Source organism: Calliphora vicina, chromosome 2, assembly GCF_958450345.1.
Source record: "Calliphora vicina chromosome 2, idCalVici1.1, whole genome shotgun sequence".
Lineage (NCBI taxonomy): Eukaryota > Metazoa > Arthropoda > Insecta > Diptera > Calliphoridae > Calliphora > Calliphora vicina.
The window spans coordinates 52502164-52525055 of record NC_088781.1 but is presented as its reverse complement, the minus strand read 5'-3'; the positions used below and the strand labels follow the sequence as shown (position 1 = coordinate 52525055).

At 33.5% G+C, this 22892-nt stretch overlaps 3 protein-coding genes across 15 annotated transcripts in view; 2 read left to right on the top strand and 1 right to left on the bottom strand.

Annotated features, from left to right (window-relative positions):
* The window catches only part of kis (kismet), a 119737-nt gene extending 108642 nt beyond the window's left edge, over positions 1-11095 (top strand). For 7 of the 13 annotated variants that reach the window (XM_065502372.1, XM_065502370.1, XM_065502364.1 and 4 more), the window contains 6 exons: positions 39-309; positions 520-790; positions 857-1097; positions 1249-1525; positions 1769-2170; positions 2238-11095. In XM_065502372.1, coding sequence (XP_065358444.1) covers positions 39-309; positions 520-790; positions 857-1097; positions 1249-1525; positions 1769-2170; positions 2238-5001 — 4226 coding nt within the window. In that variant the 3' untranslated portion in view covers positions 5002-11095. The remainder of the gene's footprint in view (positions 1-38; positions 310-519; positions 791-856; positions 1098-1248; positions 1526-1768; positions 2171-2237) is intronic. The other 6 variants (XM_065502375.1, XM_065502374.1, XM_065502373.1 and 3 more) reach the window with 1 other exon arrangement.
* Positions 11096-14509: 3414 nt separating this feature from the next.
* Positions 14510-16421, top strand: LOC135951441 (uncharacterized). The gene is made up of 3 exons (XM_065501098.1): positions 14510-14758; positions 14825-16038; positions 16168-16421. Exons 1-3 carry the CDS (start codon positions 14743-14745, stop codon positions 16270-16272), a joined length of 1335 nt encoding a protein of 444 aa, XP_065357170.1. The 5' UTR covers positions 14510-14742; the 3' UTR covers positions 16273-16421.
* Positions 16422-18532: 2111 nt separating this feature from the next.
* Tbc1d15-17 (TBC1 domain family member 15/17) lies at positions 18533-21684 on the bottom strand. Its single transcript, XM_065499442.1, has 3 exons — positions 21352-21684; positions 19945-21276; positions 18533-19633 (listed from the first exon to the last, which is right to left on the bottom strand). The coding sequence occupies exons 1-3, from the start codon at positions 21526-21528 to the stop codon at positions 18980-18982; spliced, it is 2163 nt and encodes a 720-aa protein (XP_065355514.1). The 5' UTR covers positions 21529-21684; the 3' UTR covers positions 18533-18979.
* Between the last annotated feature and the right edge of the window lie 1208 nt (positions 21685-22892).

Below are 22892 nucleotides of genomic sequence, written 5' to 3'. Positions count from 1 at the left end.
ACTTAATTCAATTAATTTCTATTATTTACTATTTTTAGTGGCTCCTAAAGATTGGGAAACAGAAATTGCTAATATGACAGCAGCTGCCGCGGCAGCCTCAACTGGTGTTAGTACCTCTTCCAGACGTCCCTCGTCTGCGGCTTCCCCTGCAGGCAATTCTTCTCTGAGTAGTGCATTGCAACCACCGCCAGCTCATCAGCACGCTCCATTGTCACGTCAAAACTCGGGTCAGTTTAGTAAGCCCGCTGTACCACCACTTAAAACCCCACCACCCTCTTCAATGGGAGGAGCTATGGATTTGTCTTCAAGGTAAATATTAAACAGCTACTAGTCAGATCTTAAAAAATAGATTATTATACCCTTCACCATTAGTGGCAAGTGAATATATAAGTTTTTTTTCACCGAAAAATTGTTTTCTATCTTCATCTTACATTGGTGAAGGGTATATAAGATTTGACACAGCCGAATATAACTCTCTTACTTGTTTATTATATTTCATTTATTTAAATTTAAATTTAGCTTTTTTAACATTTCCAGCTTACCAAAAATGAATATGGCTGATATTATGAAATCGGCATCTTCTTCGGGAGCAATAGATTTAAGCGAGGTACAAGATTTCTCAATGAGTTCGAAAAAGTTGTCTTCAGCTTCCTCTTCATCAACAAGCTCATCATCGACAGCCAATACTTCAAGCATACATGCAGCTTTAAGTTCCGCCTTCCCCTCAATGGCCAGTAAAGGAGGAAAACTGGATGATACATTAAATAAACTAATGAAGAAAAATAATTGCGTAAGTTGAATGCTACTTTACTTTTTTTTACAATATAATGAATTCTTTTGTATTTATCATTTACAGACTATCGAAGAGCCTGTAGTTGGCAAGGAGAAGAAACGCAAGAAGTTAGATGAAATCGTTTTGGGATTATCTGCTGCCAAGGAACAGAAAACCTTCCCCGATCCTTCGTTGCCCTCCTCTAAGAAGCCACAAATACCACCTAGTGTTTCCGTAACACCGGCCAATATACCAACGTCTATGTCTTCACAACAACAACAAAATCAAAAACCTTTTACTATCACTGTTACGACAGTGCCTGGAAGTGAGTTTGAGTCTCTGAACTTTATTAATTTCTAAGATAAACCAGACTAAATGGGGGAATTTTCAAGAAAATTACTTTTACCCCCCCAGTACAGAATTATTACTAATATTTTGTGTTTTTTTTTCTAATCTCTTCATTTCAATCTTAACAGAAGGTAAAGGTAGCTCGTCATCATCTTCGGCCGGACAATCTACTTCGACTTCATCGTCATCATCGGCCAACACAGGACTATCAGCTTTACAAAGTATGGCTGGCATGGGTGGTCTTTCGGCCAAGGATAGTTTGAATGCTTTATTAGCGCAAACAATGGCCACAGATCCGCAGACGTTCCTTAAGCAACAGCAAAAGATGATGCAATGTTTGCCACCAGCCCAACGTAAACTTTATGAAAGTATGTTGGCTGACATGGAACAGGCTATGAAATCCAAGTAAGTAAAACTCTAATTATAGAGCCATTTAGACATTTCCATTTTTAATTTTTGAAAAACTCACTATTTTATTCGCCATCTGAAATTAAATAGCGAGTTTTTCAAAATTAAAAATGGAGAGGACTCCATAGGCTATATGTGCACCAAATTTTAAATCCTTCATGGAATGAATGAAATTCGTATTATTTTAATCTACAATAAACCTAACTTTAAAATTTATTTTTTTAATTTTTTCTCTCTTAGTAAATATGGTTCTCCTCACGAAGCCAAGGTAGACAAATGGCTAACTGATGTCAACTCTCCCTTAACCATGGACTATACAGGGGCAGCTTCAGCCAGTAGTGCTAGTAGTAGTAATACGTCCAGTTCAAACAGTCGTAGATCTAGTCGTCAACAGCCTTCGACACCCTCACAACAATCGTTGTCAGCCTCTCAGATGTCATCGTCAAAATCCTCTAACTCTTCGTCGCATAGTCAATCTCACCAACATCAGCAACAGCAACAACAACAACAGCAACAACAATCTTCCATGTCAGGACCACCACCAGGTCTGACTGGAGACGAGCCAGTTCCGGTAATAAATAAACAAACTGGCAAGAGATTGGCAGGCAATAAGGCACCTCAACTAAAGAGATTGATGCAATGGTAAGAATTTCAAATAAACAAATTTAAATTAAACTGTAAATTTTAATTAAATTTTAATGTTTTTTAGGCTTACTGAAAATCCCAATTATGAGGTCGATCCCAAGTGGTTGGAACAAATGCAAAATCCGATGTCTGCTCCTTCTCCCAAACCTATGGAAACTAGTTATTCGTCTAGCAGTAAATCTCATACTGGCCGACCTTCCTCCACCTCCAGCAATGCCTCCTCCGGCAGCCACTCGAATTCCCAGCAACAGTCTTCGTCACAATCTTCCTCTAACTCTAGTTCCTCGAAGAAGTCCTCTAGACAGTCTGCCATGGATCAGGCTAATGCTGCCATGCAATTTGGTTCATTGGCTGGTATAAATCCCAGTCTTTTGGCCGGTTTACCCAATTTGGGAGGTTTCGATCCTAAGAATCCTCTTTCGGCCTTCGATCCCAAAAATCCTTTATTGTCTATGCCGTTTGCTGGAATGCCTGGCATGGGTAACATACCGGGTTTGGGTAATCTAAACAACATGAACTTATTCGCCAGTTTGGCGGGTATGGGAGGTTTAGGTAATTTAGCTGGCATGGATACACAATCTTTAGCCGCACTTATGGCTGCAGCTGGACCTGCTTTAAGTGGTTTAGGCGGGGTGACGGGTTCCTCCTCAAACAGCGGTTCGAACAGTAAAAACTCGTCCCAATCGAACAGTTCATCGAGTAAAAAGAGTAAGAATGATCAACAGGCTCAACAAAATGCTGCAGCCGCCGCTGCTGCCGCGGCAGCAATGGGAGCTACATCTTCTTCGGGCGGTAATAACTCATCTTCTGGATCAAATGCTAAGAATTCTGCGGCTGCAGCAGCAGCTTCAGCTTCCCAATTGGCGGCTGGTTTCCCCTTCTTATTTGCCAATCCTTCTCTGCTGTACCCACCCATGGGTATGAGTGGTTTAAATCCCTACTCGTTGGGTTCCACCGGCTTGGGTTCGGCCTATGATCAATTGGCCCAACAGTATTTGATGAACGGAGCCTCTTCAGCCGGTTCCACATCCACCACACAATCAAAGGCCCATCAATCACAGTCAAAATCATCCAACTCCCGATCATCAGCCTCATCGGCGGCGGCCTCTTCGGCTGCCCAGGCAGCAAATCTAATGAATGCCATGGCTGCCAGCATGTCTGGTTCCAGTGGTCAAGGTTCTAGCTCAACGCAATCGTCTTCATCTCGCGGTAGACAGTCTTCGGCCAGTAGAGCAGCTGCACAAGCCTCAGCGGAAATGGCTCAATTGTCCAATCTTTTATTGCCTCCTGGTGATGCTCAGCTATTGGAATCATTCTCCAGAATGGCTAATATGGATTTGGCTCAGGCCACTAGATTAATGAACTCTTTAGGCATGCCTCCCATAACGGGAGCTTCGACGTCCTCCTCAAATACTGTAAGTGAGAAGAGATCTTCGAGTTCAGCAGCCTCAAATGCTGCAGCCGTAGCTGCTCAACAGGCTGCCAAGGAACAACAAAAACTAATGGAACAATTGGCTAGAGGTCAATTGCCTACCGATTTAGCAACACTACAAGCCTTGTCCCAGGGCAAACTGCCACCCTCTATGACAGGCGCTTCCGGCAATTCTTCAAGTAATACCTCCTCTTCCAATTCATCCTCCAGCAAAAGTGCAAAGGCAGCGGCCGCCGCTGCTGCTGCAGCTGCTGCCGCTTTACCACAAATACCTGGCATGCCAGCCGATTTCAGTCAAGCCTTTTTGGCAGAAATGGCGGCTCAGGCTATGGCAGCTGCTGGTAGCTCATTGCCTCTCACCGGTCCAGGTTCCCTGGCCAGCTTAACCGGCAGTTTGGCTGGTCTTACCGGAGGCTCCTCAACTAGTACCAGCTCTTCATCATCCTCAGCCTCGAAGAGACAAAGAGATCAAGATGCTTTAGCCAAGGATGCCTTCCAAAAACAAATGGACTATTATACCAAACAATTGGGCTTGGGATCAGGCATTTCCCTAATACCCACTTCGGCATCGGCTACTACTCCCTCCTACTCGAGCACCTCGTCTTCTCAAGATGACCATCACAAGTCGAAGAGACAACGTACTACTGACACGTCATCCTCCCTAAAAGATGACTTAAATACCGCAGCTGCCTTGGCGGCCGCAGGATTCCCTATGAATCTTGGTGGGGGCATGACAAGTATAGAGAAATCCATACGAGGCTCATCCTCATCATCATCTAACCAACAGCCCGAGGCCGATAAGGTGACCTTAACACCTTTGAACTCGGCAGGCATAGCGGCTAATTTACCCTCACAAACGACCATAACAATTGCACCTCCAATTAGTTCGGGTGCCAGTTCGAGCAGTGAACGTTCCGAACGTAGTGAATCTAGAATATCGTTGACAATTACAAATGCGGCGGAGGCTGCTAAGATGCCGCCACCCTACGAGGAAGCCGATGAACTGATAATACAACCAATACTCAAAAAACCCGCACCAGCTCAATCGCAATCACAACAACAACAAAATCCATCCACATCCACCTCACAAATACCCACCTCGACTGCAAATACCAGCACAGCCAGCGCAGGTTCACACAGCGGTAGCATAGAAGATTTAGCAACAGAGTCCGGCAACAATACTTCAGCTTCGTCGAACAACGAAGAGACACGCAGGTCTTCGGGTCGTCTAAAACGTCCACGTTCCGGTGCCGATCATTCCCTCATCAGCGAACAGCCACCCGAGAAACGGCGAGAGTTGAGATCCACACGTCACACACGTCAATCGTCATCAGGTAGTGCCGACAATTCCCTAAATCTGTCCACAAGTAGTGAAAACGAAGAAAAACCAGAATGAGTTTTAAGGCGCTTAAGGCGCACATCTCTAAATAAATAGTAGGAAATTATTGTTAAAGGATGCCAGAGGAGAAAATTAAAATAAGCAAAACAAAATAGAAATTGCCTATAAGCAATTTCCTGCAATTGGGTTGGGAGAGCGAAACAAACAAAAACATGCTGCTTTAAAACAAAGAAAAGGGGACACACAGAACGTTAATTAATACACAGCTGCTTAGTAGCATTAAAAAGAGAAAAAAGTTTCTTTTTATTAGTTTTTAGAGAAACACAAAACAAGAAGAGTAAAAACCATTAATTATAAACTAAGAGTAAATATCAGAGAAAGACTCTTTATAAAAGTATAAATAAATAAAATAAACTTCGAAAGCAAGTAAAAAATATTAAAAAAAAAACAAATATTCAAAAGTGAGTTTAGTTTAGTTCTTAAAATTAAGCTATAAAACAAACAAACAACCAATCCCCTCCCCCTCTAGTTATTAATATACTATACAGTTTTAAAATTAAAACATTTTTACGCTAAAATAATTAATTAATTAATTCAAAAATACATACAATTCAAAAAAAGAAAAATCTACAAAAAAATCTATATATTTTTTTTTAATTTTGTAATATACTATATAAGATATAAATTCGTTTAAATTGTTTTTTATTTCTTATTTTAACGTTTTATTTTATATTTTTATTTTAAATAATTTTACTCATTTTAACAACACAACACACACACACTATTTAGAAATTATAATTATACAACAATTACAAAAACACAATTTTAAGAGAAGTTTTAATGTTTTATTCTAATAACAAACACTATCCAAAAAGAGATCCAATAGCGTCCTATTCATTTTAAAAACTGTGATATTTACTTGTACTCAAATTGCTAAATTATTGCTGCTTTAGTAATACTTCCTACAAGGAAATAACACTAGTTTTTTTCTCTTGATATAAGGTACGTTTTAAAAAGAAATTATATAAATATAAATTTATTTTAAGTTTAACCATGCTAAATTTAACTTCATTTTGAAATTTTACAATTTGCTGCTGTGATTTTCATTAACAAGTTATTGCTAGCATTTAAATTTAAATAAATTTATATTTATTGTTACTTCTTTTTTTTATTTCTTATTTTAATGCAACAATTACTTTTTTTTTGATATACATATAAAAAAAATTATATTCGTATTTATTCGATTATCACTTGTAAAATTATTATTATTATTATAACTACTATTAAATCGTAAAAACAACAACAACAACAAAATCTGTAATAAAACACACAAAAATATACAAATTATTTTCATATATAACAAATGAAATGATAACAAAAAAAAATCATAATATTGGCATTTATTTCGTAGCATGAGGAGAGAAATTATTAGGTTTGAAATTATGTTTGCAATGTTGAAATGACAGGATTAAGTTTTAATGTTCTGCCACTGAAGCGCACGATTTTGAGGTTTAAAGCCAGAAATTTATATGACGCCGAAATTGAATAGGTCCGGAACGTTTCAAGTCTGAGATAAAATGGAAAGATCTAATGTTTTGCCACTGAGGTGGCGATTTTGATGTTTAAAGTAAGAAATTTAAAAGGCGTCGTAATTGAAAAACTGTCTATGACCAAGCTATTTTGTTCGAATTTATATTTCATTCAGAGGGTGTGAAATAGGAATTCACCCCCCCCCCCACAAAAAACCGAAAAGTTTTCATATAAAAAATGGAAAAAAAAGAAAATGTAGAACAAATTTTAATTCACCACCTCCCCCCTCCAAATGGTTGACTAATATGGAAATTTGTATATTAACTAGTGGACTGCTGTATTTGCCTTTTTGAAATTTACAGGCCTGTCACAGAATTCCATTCCGATCGAAAGTGGAATTATTTCCGTATTTTGCTTCTTCAGAAAAAGTTAAACGAAAATTTCTTTCGGAATGAAACCACTTTCAGTTTTCAAAGTGGAATTGATATTTCTTTATAATTATTGGTTTTTCTAAATTTTTTAATCAATTTCTATACCAAACGCTTCCCTTTTGTTTTAATATAAAAAACGCTTTCAAATTCAAATCAGAAATATAGAATTATTAAATATTTTTGGAATTAATAAATTACCTAAATCGAAATCGATCGGAATAAAAACTACGGCATTGAAACCATTCCGAACAAAATGTGTGACAGGCCTGTTAGTTGTCTATTAGTTGGAGCGCCTTTTATTGTTATAAGTAGCGCTGTAAATCACCATCAAAACATCATTCTGATGCAACCAGTTCACAAAGATTTTCTGAATGCAAGGCACATATTTATGAGGTCAAAAGTATGAATGTCATTTGTTCTCATGAGAGCGATTTACGTTTTAGGTTTATATAATGCTCACATTTTGTGGCCCATATAATTGACAAATGGATTCGTTTTAAAAACGTAAACATTACACATATTCGGTTTACAGAACACGGGGGAACATTGTAATCATTTATCAATATGTCTGAAATTATGTTCAGGAATATCAAAAACAAGATTATCGGGGTTGTCATAGAATCCAATCATGGTCGGAATCGGTTTTGAAAACGACAAAAAAGATACATTTGTCTTGTTATCCCACGATAGAAACACCAGCAGCATCTAAGCAACCTCCCACAGATATAAACCGTGATGAAATTTGTTTTAATTATTCAGTCGTTTTTTAATTGGTTGAACAATTTGTATTCTCATGTACGTTTAAACCCGATACCCATAATAATTCCATTGCAATTCAAAGTATAGTTTTTATTGATGTTGTAACAGTTCCACTAGTCGGAAATGTTCGGAATTTCAATGACATTAGTTTTTGATATTTCCACGTTGAAAGACTATTTTTGGACGATATTTAAAGGACTTGACGTCAGTGAAAAAAAATATTTTTTTCATAAATTCTTTCTTATTTCAATAGTTAAATCCCTTTGATTTCAACCAATCTGCTAACAGGGGGCTAATTCTCGCATTCATATATAAAAGAATTTCGAATTCTTAGCTTACGAGTAAAAACTTGCTCGCTATTTATTTGATATCGAATCAAAGGAAAACATTAAAAAGCTAGGTCTTTGACAGGAGAGTTTCCGCTCTATGTATATTTTCTCTATTGGTTTTTGAAATTCGCTCGTTTTTGAAATTACCTATTTGAAGGGAATCACAATGGACCTCAAGGTCTCCGAGTGGAAGTGCACACCCCTTCCGAACCTAACTTTGAAATCACTCAATTTACAGAACATATGAGCATTTACATAGAAAGTTCCACCATGTCCGGAAATAAAAATATTAATAAACAAATTATTTTTTCTAGCATTATATTATAAAAATGTAGACATCATTGAACTGAAAAGTGAAAATATATTTTTTCTTACTCTTCGCCACATTTATTGTTAACATATTTATATCATGATTGCATTTTCATCTTATAAAATCTTTCTATCAACAACAAATTATTACAAACAAATGTAGAGGCCGAACATAACTCTATTAGAGGTAAATTTTTCATATGATTTAATTAATTCTATAAATATGAAATTCTTAAAAGAAATCAATTCAATACATTTGAAGTACAAATGAATTAAGCCTAAGAATTGATGACTTCATTAACGGAATGGTTAAGAGAAAAATTTATTTTGCTTTCTAAAATTAAATTCTTTCGAACCTTTGGTAATTGTGCCTATAAAATAATATAATAAATACAAAGATTTTTGTAGTTCAAGAAGTTTTAAATTGAATTTACTTGACTAATCGAATTTACAAACATGAAGTAAAAATATGTCGCGTGATAAATCCTTAGTCACATGTCGCGTGACAAATCATATAAATCCTACTAAATAAAACCCGTGCAAACATTTCAACAACTTCTCAATTGATATTTACATTATTATTACATTTTAATATAAAATAAAATTCTTTAATAAATTTATGTTTCTATTCGCCGATTTTTGCGAGATCTATTTTATTTGTCTCATTCGTGATAACATGTTTATAATATATTGGAAACAATTAATCGACAAAACCTATATTTTGCATATTTCGAAAAATGTTAATAAGAGAAAGAAATTGTTTAGATTTTTTTATTTGTTTCAATTCAAAGGCTTACGAATGTCGCGTTCGGGACCGTGGCAATGCCCATTTGCGAAAACTTCATGATCTTAATTTGAAAGATTTAAGTCCAACATTGAGCATATTTACATTTGGTATTAATCGCAGCAATTTTATTTCCATTTTCTTTTAAAATTGCTTCGAAACTCTTTTCACGTTTACAACTTTTTACGCCTTGCCACTTTAATAATAATTTTAGACAACTAACAACAATTCAAAAGCAAAACATGAAGAATAAGGTTGGTGGAATAATTAATAAAATTCTACGTAATAAAAGACCCTGGTGATAAATTTTTATTAATTTTTTGTTATTAAATGTTTATTCTTCGGTTACCTTTTAATTTGAACAACTACAAGGATATTTTGAAAGTAAACATGTTCGAACATTTTCATTTTCTAAACCAATTGCAGAGGCAACAACACTTTGTGGAGTACTTTCTGGGTCGATTATGGATGGCAACCAAACTTCAGTTGCGTTGTCCGAGGGCAACCACAAATTGCCAGTTGCCATCTGTAGTACCATTGAGGCAACTGACAATGCAACTTTAGTTCAAGTGCCATCCATAAAGATTTTTCTACTGCAATGTCTTAGAACAAAATAAAAGTTGGACTTATACAAACTTTAAAATTATTGCATTATTTTTATTAGCTCAATGCTGCTGAGCACTAAAATAATGCAAGATTAATTACGAATCAATTTTTCGTAACGATATACTTCCAATTAACATTTTTTTGCATGAAAACTGTCAGATAATAACCAGATATTAAGAAAATGGGGAAAAGTCTTTAATATTTTTAAAAATTAAAAAATCTGTTGATTTCCTTTGGCTTTTTTTCAATGCTGCTGAAAAATACAAAACCTTTGGTATCACACAAAATATGTAAAAACAAAATTTAAAGTTATTAGAAAAAAACATTTGCTAATCTTTAGAAAATAAATAAGAATTTTTAACAAATTGTTTTCAAAAAGGCTGCTGTGAAACAATTCAAAACAGTTTGTTAAGGAATCTTATGTTCACCTTAAAATAACTATTAAATATTAAGTATAAAATTAAAACAAAACTTTATAAAGCGCTTATAAAATTAGAAAATATAAAAAAAAATATTCTCTAAAAAAAAACCAATAAAACAGAAAAATAAAACTCTGCATGCTTATTAATAAATTATTCTATAAATATCAAAACTTTAATTTTAAATATAAAAACAAATCCATAAAACATTTCTTTTAAAAAAAGCACAAAAATAAAAAAATAAATATATTTTCTTAAACAAAAAGGAAACATAAAAAATAATTTTGTAAATAAATATTTGATTAAAAACATTTAAATTTAACAATTGGACAATTAACCAAGTAAGTGGCTAATTTTATTTTGTTACATTACAAATTAACTAAAAATATGAAAATTAATTATATGTAATTTGATTTTCTTTTTTTACAAAACACATACATCTCTGCTACCCGAAACCAACAACAAAAAATTATAGAATTTATCTTTATAAAACTCAAAAAATAAAAAAAAAACAACCACCACAAAATAAATAGTAATTCATAATAAATTTAAACATAAAACCTGTTGCTTCATTATTATAAAACAAACAAAAAAAAAATAATTCATAACATTTATACATAAAATTATAAAAACAATTATTTTTTAATCTTTCAGCAAATTAATAAAAATAAATAAACAAACAATACATGCTCTGTTACCAACCATAATTATACAAAACATTAACAAAATATAAATAAAATAAAAATTATAAACATTTTTTGAAAAAATAAAAAAAAAATAACAGAACTCTCCATTTAAATAAATAAAAATAAAACAAATTAAGTATGAACATTTATTACATCATTATTTTTTTTAATAATTACTATTTAAGTATAAGTATGATTTAATTATTAAAACAAACAACAACAACTATTACTACAACAAATGATATTGAATTATATATACAACAACAAAACAAAATAAAAAAAAATGTATAAAAAAAAATTATTTGTTTTATTTTAGATTTTAAGTCGATCTGTCTGTTGAAAATACGATAGGGCTCAAACGAAAGGAGCTAGCTAGCTATCTGAAAATTTCCACAAAGCTCCATCATGTTGAAACCACATCTCGACTGGATCAATGTCATCATATATGCTATATGCAATTTTGCGATAAGTTGCGCGAAGCGATGACTGATTTTCAAAGTAAATTGGATAATTTGGTAGCGTTGTCCAAGCTCCAATCTAACTGTCATACTGTCCCACTTGTTGGCATTTATAAGCAGTATACTCTGGCAAATCATTCAGCCCAATTATGAATAAAAAATCCGGGGGAGTTTTTCTCCCTTTTTCCCATTTTTCCTGTTCAAATTCAATGTTGAATGTGGTAAAAGTAAAAATACTCCAGCGGATTTTGTATTCATAATTGGGCTGAATGATTTGCCAGAGTATTCTGATCATTAATGTCAAAAAGTGAGGACAGTATGACTGTGGGTTATAGGTCTTGCTGAATACACTACAAATTGTGTCTAAAAATTTCAGAAACACCCTCAAATTCAGAAGTTATTCTAAAAACCCGTTCTTCGACTTATCGACCTGTAGCTTAGTAAGTTTTTGTCCGACTTTAAATTTTTTAACGGGTTTGGAAAGAAAACTGATTATGCTTCAAAATTACGTGCATTTTTTGACACATTTGTAAGTTATAAGTATTGTTTTTGTTAAGAATATCTAAAAGAAATACAAAATTTATCAACTTTTTTGATTTTAGTCGCTTTTCATTGCTTATTTTGATATGAATGTTTATGAAACTTTATACCAACATATATAGGAAATTTAGTTCTTAATAAAACATGGTTTTAATTATTCAAATCGGATTAAAATTGTAAAAGTTATTCAACTTTTAATTAACACCATTTTTAGTATTTTCTCCCCCAGCGCATATGAATAAAAAAACAAAACTACTGAAAAAAAAGTATTTCTAAATTTTGATTTTACAAGGTAAATTTTTTCGAACTTTTTTCCAAAAAGTTTAATAACTTTTGCAAATATAAACCGATTTTAACAAGTAATATCGCATTTTTTCTTATATAAAGTTGTTTTTATAGAAAAAAATTAAATTAACTATTGTTGAATTTGAAAAATTATGAAAAAATAAAAAATAAAGCGAAACTTTTTATAAAAACTTACGCAATTTTTTCGATATACATTTTATGAAAGCTTAATTCTTTGTATATCCATAATTGTTTACAATTTTGATATCGGTCTAAAAATGTGTGAGTTAGATGTACTAAAGTACTACGACCTACCCTAAAACAGTTTTTTCAAAATATCTCAAAATTTTGCGGGTATTTCAAAATCTTTGAAAACGGTTTTAGTATGTCCTCACATAGGCCTACAGCCCCCATTAGTTCGCTTTTAAAGTTCTGACAAAAAGTGTCATTTTGTAGCAGAGTGTAATTGGTGCCTATTATAACCTAAATTCGATTTTCGACGAACGAATTGTCATTTGGTATTATGGCGCAGCTTTTCAGCTCCTCTTTTCTTGCGCGGTGTTTTCTGGCCAACTGATAAATTATGTTCTTCTATTTCCATGCTTTCTGTTGCTTCATGATTAGTATTTGTTGCGGTCTCCCCTATGCTCTGGTCTCTGTCACTTGGGACGTCTAAACCTAATTCTAATCCCGGTGGATTTATGCAGGTTTCAAACTCAAGTAGGCCAATTATGGCTTCCTCAATGTTGGTGTAAACATGCAATTTGTTTGGTTGATAAGGGCACATGTCAGAGAGCGGTCTGTAGTGACAATTTATGTAGATAGTCAGGCAGCACTGAGAGCTTTGAAATGCTATATGGTACACAGAATATGTTCCACTGTTTCCAGTTCCCCAATATCCTCGCACAACCTACAGAAATCATTCGTAATTCAGCTCTGGGTGGAGGAAGAACTCGCGCGTCATTGCCATTATCGTTTAAGGGCAATCAGGCCGTCCTTTTTTCGCTGCCTTCGAGGGATTGCGTTTCACTCGCATTGGTTGATGGTTGGCGTCGTCTAACTGTACCGCGTTACGGTTCTTCGAAGTTTTCACATTAACCACATGCATTCGTTTTGGTTATAATTTATAACCTATAATTTGTCGTGGTGGAGTACCAAACAAAACTCAATTTGGAACACTGGTGGAGTACCAAACAAAACTCATATTGGATTTTGGTGGAGACCATAAAACTCAGGAGTTGAGTTCGAGAATTCCGGCTTCCTATACGAAGGTATAGGTCGATGTGGTAATTCCTGAAGGAGACTCTTAAAGGGCGTAAGCCAGATTTGCTGATGGCGGTATTTTTAGGCCAAATTTAACTTAAAGAGAAACAAACAAACAAACAAACCTACAGAAATCCTGTGCGCCCATATCCCATTTACCAATGAAGGCTCCAATTGAGCAGTGCCCGGTTTTCACTCATATAAGGAACATGGAACATATTCTGTGTAACTGTCCTAGACTACAGGGTCTTAGGCACTGGACTCTGTGAATCCCAATCTATACTGAAAATCCTGTCCTATAAAGTCTACATACAGGAATTCAAATTAAATTTATTTCGTTGAAAGCTGTATTTGTAAGTTAAAAGTAATAAAATATATTTGTTAAAAAAATAAATTCACACTAAAAAAAATTAAAACAACATCACTTAAGTCGGGTTTAGTAACATTTCCTATCACGTCCAAAATTTCACCGTTATTAGAATTTTTGATTCTGAGTCAATTAACGATTTTTTTTTGGTTTTTTGGGCTTTTATGTTCAAAATATTATGAAACTTAATAGCCCCGCCCACCCAAAAGTAGGTGTGACCGAGAATAAATTTTTCGTTATTTTACTCAGAATCAATAACTCTAATAACGGTGAACTTTTGGGCGTTATTTGAATTTTTTTTTTGCTAAAATCGACATACATATATATGTATCTCATAAAAAAACTGCTTTAAATTAAAGTAACATAATAATTTCTCCTGTATGTAGACTTTCTTGGGCTACTGTATATTCACAAAATCTGGTAGTTTAATGTTTACATACATATAATTTAACTGTGGTATATTTTGTTTCGAAATCGATATTTACGTGAGAGCGTTTTACAGAGACAGGCAGACAGACGTACATAGGACGGAATTTCATAAGAATCAATTATATATATACTTTTTTTGGTCTCAGATTAATATTTCTCAATATTACACACCGTATGACAAACTTATATTACCCTCATTCACTACCTTTGGTGTTGAAGGGTATAAAAACGTACAATTGTACCAATTTTGCCATCCCTGATTTACATATCATATAATTGTTCTCTTATTTTTGTTATACATAAATAAACTTGCTCTTAAAACAGCAATAAAAACAAAAACATTTGTTTTCTTTAATTTTAGAATCACAAATCAAAACAAACCATTATAGATTGCAATGGGTGAAACAACAACAAATACGGAGTTCAAATAATTTACAATATTTTTTCTCGATTCATCTTTTAAATACCAGGTAGAAAATAAAACGCAAAAACGAAACAAAAAACCATAACAAAAATAAAGAAAATCAACAATACTATAGACTGACTGACTGCATTTGTAGAGGATAGCAGGAAAAACAACTAAAACGGCTGCTGCACTTCACAATGGTAACTACAAAAGGTGTGTAAATACTTTCCATATTATCAAACAAATGAAATTTTATTGAATTTTTATATATATTTCCAGAAATTTCTATGCAAGAAGGTCCCCGACTATTGGATCTGAACGACGACTGTTTGGAATTGATATTAAAACGTCTAAATATCGTGGAACAATTTCAGATTTCCAAATTACACACTAGATTCAAAAATATCATACAGTCTTTGTGGAGGGCCAAGTTGAAAAATGTTATCATTTATGGGGAGATACTTGAAGATATCAGTGATCAGACAATCATCGATTTTATGTCGGAAGTGTCAGTATTTATGGACAGTCTTTTAATGAGACACTGCGATATTCGGGTCTTGCGCTTATTATGTGATCAGACATTTCCCCGTACACAAACGTTCAACTGGATGGGTGTGTCCGCTAATACAGTGAAAGATGAAGAGGATTTGGATGATGCAGAGCAAGACCAAGAACAGCAATTTATAGATGAAGATGTCAATATGTTGGTAAACATGTTCCCCAATTTGAAGATACTAAAATTGAGAGCCTGTCAAATAACTGGCAAACATTTATCCCAATTGAGTTCATTGCGTCAGTTGTCGCTGGACGAATGTCAATACTTAGATTCGGATAACTTTCGAGATGTTTTTCAAGAATTAAAGTTACGCAAATTTGATATAATGGAAGATTGTGATGAAATCAATTGCTGTGATCTAATAGAGCTAAAGAAATGCCCCTCTTTAGAACATATCAAAATAGCCGACTATCATTTATGTTTCGACACGGACATAGTCAATGATATTTTGCGCATGCCCAGACTGAAAAAACTGTCGATATTCTCAAAGAATTTTGTCTTTGATATTTTGGAGAGAATCTCTAGGTCCAGTTTAAAACAAATTGAAGCATTTAAGTTCAATGGTGTTTTACACAACTTTGAAAGATTCTTTCGGGAATTGACACACATGAGGGAGTTGAAGAAATTATCATTCTACGAGTGTCGTGGCTACGATATAGAAGGCATACGTGACCATATGTTAAGTCAGATAAGTAAACAGTTGTCCAATTTAGAGGAGATCCATTTGTGTTCTTGTGACTTGGAGAGCGAGAACGGTGTGTTAAGCTTTTTACAAAATTGTCGTCAATTACGAGTGATTAATTTGACAAGTACTCACAAATGTTTTAATGCCGCCACGATTTGGCGTTGTATGGATTTATTGAAGAAACAAAAGTGGCGAACTACTGCCTTGGAATTGTGGCTAAAGGATACCGACGTGGATAAAAGTATATTGGAGGCAAGTAAAATATATTTAAGGTTAATTGAAAATTAATAACTTATAAATTATTGTTGCCTGACCCAAGTATAATTTGTATACAAACAAACAAATTTATAACATGTAATAAATAATTCCTTTATTTTTCAGGATCCTCGTTATATGTACAACAATCGGTTTTTGAAATTGGATTTTAAATCATTCGTAGTTGATTCAAATCCACCTGGTGTATTGAAATTTACTTTTACCACATAAGTTTTGTATCTAATTAAACATTAGTGTTTATATTTGCTTAAATAAATACGTATTTAAAATTAATTTATTTTAAAAAATAAACTTTTTCAAAAAACTATGCTTAAATTTAGTTATACCATACTATTAAATAAAACAAAATTAAAAACTTACTATACTCGATGATATTAATAGCCAAAATTGAATTTTTGTTATGAACTTTTTTAGATCTACTTCGAAATTTTAAATCTAAAAATGATGGATAGAGTAAGAATGCTATTTCTTAAAAGACTTTTTAAAATAGACAAACTTTAGATAAACTTCAAAAGTATGTTTCGGTTCGGACTCATTTTTGTGATTTTCGGAAGTGGACCTTATATTGGGGGCTATAATCAAATATGGAGCGATATTCATAAAATCCGGAAGTTTGATTTTTGGGAAATCTGTGGGAAATTTTGTTTCAAAATCGTTATTTACGATGGTGGGTCAAAAAGACTATGAATTTGTAGGTCTTTAGTGCTTATTGGGTTTATTAAAGCATTTTGTAATGGATTTGAATTTAAATATGAATTAATTTTATAAATGAATTTTCAAAAGATACGATTAAATTTTTAATGAATTCTTTAATAGAATGTTTATTATATAAAATTTAATTTGATTTTGAAAATTGAATAAAGAATTAATTCTTTCAAAATCTTTTACACAATACATATACAAATTAATATCTTTCATCAATAAATACGTGATCGATTCATTGAACTTGCAAAGGTACAATGCACTCATTCGAAGGGAGAGCCATATATTATTTTATTATAAAAGACATGCAAGATTAACCTAAATCGAATCACTTTATAATCAGTTGAACTGCTGCTTGAACTACTTGTTTTGAAATTTTTTGCGGGAATTTATTTTTTAGTAGATTTAAATAAATAAGATATCGCTAGATTAAACGAAAAACCATACCTCGTTTCTCAAATTTTATAAATAAATAGCCAAAAATCCATTTAAGATCCGAATGAGCTCAAATTTAAAATATAAATAGTCCTTGAGAAGATCTACAAAAATATATATACGTACATGTGTAGGTTGTTGTTGTAGCAGCATGCTGCAGTGTTTGCTGAGTTGACAGTGGGAATGTGTAGGTTATCTCCATTAGTTGAAGAGATATTTATAGATACATATATTTAGATATTTTCGATCTTTTTATGGTTTTTTAGATATGGCGGGCGTACGAATTGTCCAAATTTATTTTTAAAATATCAGCTATATTGGTGATAAAATTCTAAATAAAATAAAAAAACTTACTAACAGTTATCTCGTCCCTATAAAAAGTTACACGCATCCAAAAATATTTTTAAGTTTTTTTTTGTAGAAAAAAATTTTCTTCGTGACTATATAAAACTTTTATTTTATCCGGAAAGAAAACTTAATTCAAAAGCGTAAAATTTGGCTCACTTAAGCGGATATAACACCCCCCAGATCTATCAAAACTTGGCCAATTTTAAAGAAAATTTTCGGTTTGAGTAGTTTCTGCTGTACAACCATCTTACATTTTTCAAGTGAAATACCAGAAAAGGAATCAATCGCCTCTTCAGCTATCATCACACCCCTTTTGTCCAATTCGTCTGCTATACAATTAAAATGATTTCCATCGTGTCCAGGGACCCATATAAGCTTTATCCTAGAATGTCTCGCTATCTCATTTAGGAATACCCGGGATTCCTCGGTTGACCTAGATGTCGTGAAGACAACCGCCATTCCGTTAACGGCAGCCTTGCTATCAGTAAATATACATATATCTCCAGATATTCGATAATATCTCAGCTAGTTGGATCCACGTTTTATGCTAGTAATTTCCGGACCTACTGACTACTTTTAAAGGCCAAGTCGCTTTTCGGGATTTTCTAACTTTTGTAATTGCAGCTTAATTCTCGTGTGGGAAATTACAGTTCAAGTAAACCTCATACAAGAGTAAACACAAAAAAGTTCTATGTAATTTAAACGGTGTCCAGCTCATGTCCTTTAACTATAATAGTACTAAAACATAAAGAATGGATCTCCAATCGTTACAGTAACAATGCAACCCGTTCTCTACAACTACTAGGCTAAAATTAAGCTTAACGTAAGCCCTCCCAATACTTGAAATATAATCACAGAGTTTTTTTGTTTTATTATTTTAAAAAAAATCATTTTTATTTCACCAGCTAATTAAATTGTGTGGCTTTTCTTCAATAAAAAGTAAAATGGTTACATTTTTATTATTAAATACTAGGTATGTATCATATTTGTGTGTATGCATGTGTGTGTATATATTTCGTTTTAAACATTAATCATAATTTTGTTGTTAATTGTATATTTGCATTATAAAATAATTGATATTTGTTTTACGGCAATTACATAAAGATATTGGTTATAATGAATAAAGTTTAATATTTATTATCGTATAGGTTTTATATTTAAATTTTTAATATTTTATAACAATAGTTGTTGAGGCCATTAATTGAGGCGTTTTTCTCTTGCTTTAAGATTTAATAATATTTATCTGCTTTAACCTGCCTTAAATATGAAAATGGAAAATATAATAAAAATGAAAGAAAAATAAAAACTCATAAATCAACTTAAAAATACAAGACTAAATTATACAAAAATTAAAAAAAATTCTAGTTATTATTGTGTGCTACTTTGAATTTGCATTATATTCTGTACGATTGTTATAGAAATATGGGAATTATTACAAATATTGCAAAAACATGGAACGTTCACAGGCTTCCTCTAACCACTCTTGATTACGTTTCTTCTCCTCCGGAGTCGGCTCTCTAACCAACTCATCAAAATCATCATCAAACTGATCGGGTGAATTATTATCATCCTCACGATCGTCTGTATCTAGCAGAGGTTCTCCTATTATTAGTCTTATGTCATTGGGTAAATGTTCAGCCTCTTTTATTTGATGGTATATGGCCTCCGCTATTTCCAGGGTACGTTTCACATCAATATTACCCGATAGTTCATTGACATGCTTTAGAATTTCCGTAAACTCATATTGACTTTCTATAATGATGTCCGTTTGTTGATCCAATATTGCCACCGATATGAGAATATGAAAATTGGGACAGGGTAATTTGGTCCATAGGCATTCCCATAATTTTAAAATGTCATCGTTGGCAAATTCACGCTTATACCAAACTAAAAGCCAACGGAAACAGAAATACATATTATCGGAGTCATGGGTAATCATGTATTTAAAGAGTCGTGGATTGGCGAATTCTAAAAGATGGCGCAATTGATTGAATTGTGTTTTCATGCCGGCTTGATCGATATCGAAGTTGGCGAATACCATGTCCATAAAACCAACAAAACACCAAAAGGCATCGACTTCATTTTCCTGGAAAAGAATTGATGTAAATTAGAGTAAGAAAAATTATTAAAATTAAAAATGTATTTATTATTTTTTAGAAAAATTTTTTTTTCAAAATGTGTATGTTGTAAATGAATTTTGAAACAGTTCTCCTCGTAACTCAAATCGGCTGAAACTTGGCAATCATGCATACACCTGATGATAATGCAATATTATGTTCGAAATAACCCTGATGACAATTAAATATTTTATTCAAAAAATCGAAATAAATTTTGAAAATTTGAACGTATTTTCGAAAAAAAATGTTCAAGCGTAAATAAACAAGTACTTAAACTCACCAATATTGCCAAAATGGGCGCCAACAAATCCGACATGCCCTGCACATAACCCAAATCGAAATTATACATGACATAGGTCATCAATATGCCCTGCAATGTTAATAAATTTGGATTATCTTCGCCGGCAAAATAGTCCAATGAACGATCAGTCCTCTTGACATCCTTCTCAATCTGACACTTGCGATCACGATAGCCGGAAAAGTTGGCCTCTTGAATTGTCGTCATAGACAACCATTGAGCCTTCATACTGTAGTATTCCATGGATTTTTGTTTCCTTCTTGCAATACGCTCCACCTCGCTGTCGTTCCACTGATAGTAGTTTAGTAAATATTTCCACACCTCGGCGCGTAGTTTGTGCTCAATGCCACCTTTGAAGATGATTTCTAAAATGCGGCTAGGATCTGAAATACGACCATCAGGTGTTTGAAATTCCAACCATTGATTTTCGTTAAGGGGAAAACCTCTTAGCACTGGCTTGCGTTCGGGTAGGGGTGGTATAATTTTCTCATCGATTTCCTTAACATTTTCCAATTCGCTTGAGTCCATTTCGGGTGACTTGTCCAGGCTGCTGGCACGACTGCGTGAGTCTGAGGTATTGGTACTGCAGCTTATGCCCACAAGTTGATAGTTGTCTGAAGGTGGTGAAGATTTTTGGCGGTCTTTGGCTTCCAAGGTGCCAGGTCTAGTTTTGGGTGGCACTTTATGGGCCATGTAATCTGGCAGGCTAGCCAGTAAGCCTACAACTTTATTGGGTAGCCAACCCTCATTCAAAGAACTGGCCTTAATTTCACCTATATCCAGTTCGGCAAAAGTTTTCTTAAGCTTTTGGGTCTCGGTGGTTAAGATGACATATTCCTCTCCTGCTCGAGCCGAGGGAGCCATATCGATGACGTGTAATTTCTTTAGGCTGCTTAAAAACAGATCAGCATTGCCATGTTGGAAAAAGAATTCGGTGTGTAGTGTGCCATCCAATTTGCGTATAAACTTGATGGTCTGGCGTCGTTGTTTCACCTCAATACCCGACAAATCATCCAAAAACGTACGTATCACGCGAACTTTTATAGATCCAGTAGAGGTTTCCATGGGTTTTGTATTAAAAACCTTACACTCCGATACAGTGCGATTGCGTTGCGAAATGGTATCCACCAAGGCCCAGTCTCCTTGATCCTGACTGTCGTCTGCTATCAAAATATTTTCATTCGGTTTCCACTCAATATACAAACGTTTAGAAGGACCATATTCCACCAACGACAAAGAGCCGCTGGTATTCAAATCAGCTATATGCTCGGCGCTGGCCTTTTTCAACAAGACACCATCATGGGTGCACAGGATCTAGAAATAAATATTAAACAAATCAAGCAATCTATCTCTTTTTAGAAATTATGTGCAAAAACTCATTTCACTTACATTTCCTATACCCATGGGTTCTTCTGTCACACTATGAGCTGGTGTTGTAGATGTTTGGCTAGGAGTTAAAGGTGATTCACCACCTCCAACACTGCTGCGACCACCACTGTCACTCAACACATTGAATTGCATTTGTTCACTGCTGTTGCTGCGTTCATATCGCACGGAATTTATCATTTTCTTGGTAATTTAAAACTGAAATGCAGTCTTTTTAAAAGATTTTTGTTAAAAGTGTTTATGTATAAAAATCACTATAAATCTATTTTTTCGATAGATAAAAAAAAGGTTGCAAAAATTTTTCTTTATTTCGTCGTTGTTATTTTTTTTCGCTAATCAGCTGTTCGTTCAAATAAAAAAATCAACAAAGAAAATTTGTATTTATACAGTACTTTTGCGAGAGACTGCCAGATTCTTATTGGAAGAAAATATATTAGTGGGATTTAGTATTAGGTGCAAATGTTATTGTAACATTGCAACAGCAAATTAATAATTTCATATAAGAAAATTAACACAAAAGTAAAATTAAAGAATCAGATTAGTCGAACTAGAAAATATTTTATTTTACAGAGCGTCTAGTTCCACAATATTTACACCACCCATAAAAACGGATGAAGCGACATGGTATGTCGTCCGTTTTGTGCCAACAGAGATAAACACAAATTCCCGATTAAGGGAATCATTCATGTTTTGTCTCATTACCCAAATCTCCGACAGGCTTGGTCTATAATTTAATGAATATGAATGGCAAATGTCATCCACAAAATAAAAGATAGGGTTGGAAGTTTAACGTAGAAAGCCGTTTAGAAAAGTAAGGAATATAGTAGGAGAAAGATCGGAGCTTTGTGGTGCCCCTAAATTTATTAAAAAAAGAAAATATGCAATTAGAATATGCAGTTATTAGTAAAATATGCAAGCATTTGCTATGAAAAGAAAAGATGCTGTGAATAGCAAAATATGATCTAACAAATCGATGCCAAAATTTTTAAAAATGTCTGAAACGAATGCCGTGTTCATAACCTTTTTGTTATTTCACAAGTGAGGTCTCCGTAAACATCATATTTAACCTTCGCTTTACCAAAGGTTTTTTATGTACATGGTTTACCAATACCCACCCGGGTGACACTACACTTCTATAAATATATGCGACGAACGAAATTTTAAAAAATTGAAAAAACCGTATAAAAAGTTTAAAATGGTTCTATTAAATTCTATAGAACTCTAGAATTTGTTCAGTGAGTACAAATTTCATTTAAATCGAAACAAAATTAAAAAAAATATTAAACCAATAAAATCGATGTGGTGGGTTGTGGTAAAGCTGTCATGTGCACCCTGTCGATACGAAAAATTTAAAAAGAAGAAGAGAGCAAATAGTTGGCAACTCAAGATTAAGGGCATACGTTTTGACAGCTGGAAGGTAGAGAAAATGTAAACAATAACAAAATACCTGTAAAAAAAATTTTATGTAGGCAAACAAATTGCTGAACAATTGTTGAAGCTAGGAAGCCATATTGGTAAACGAGGTTTCTCGATACCAAGAAGAG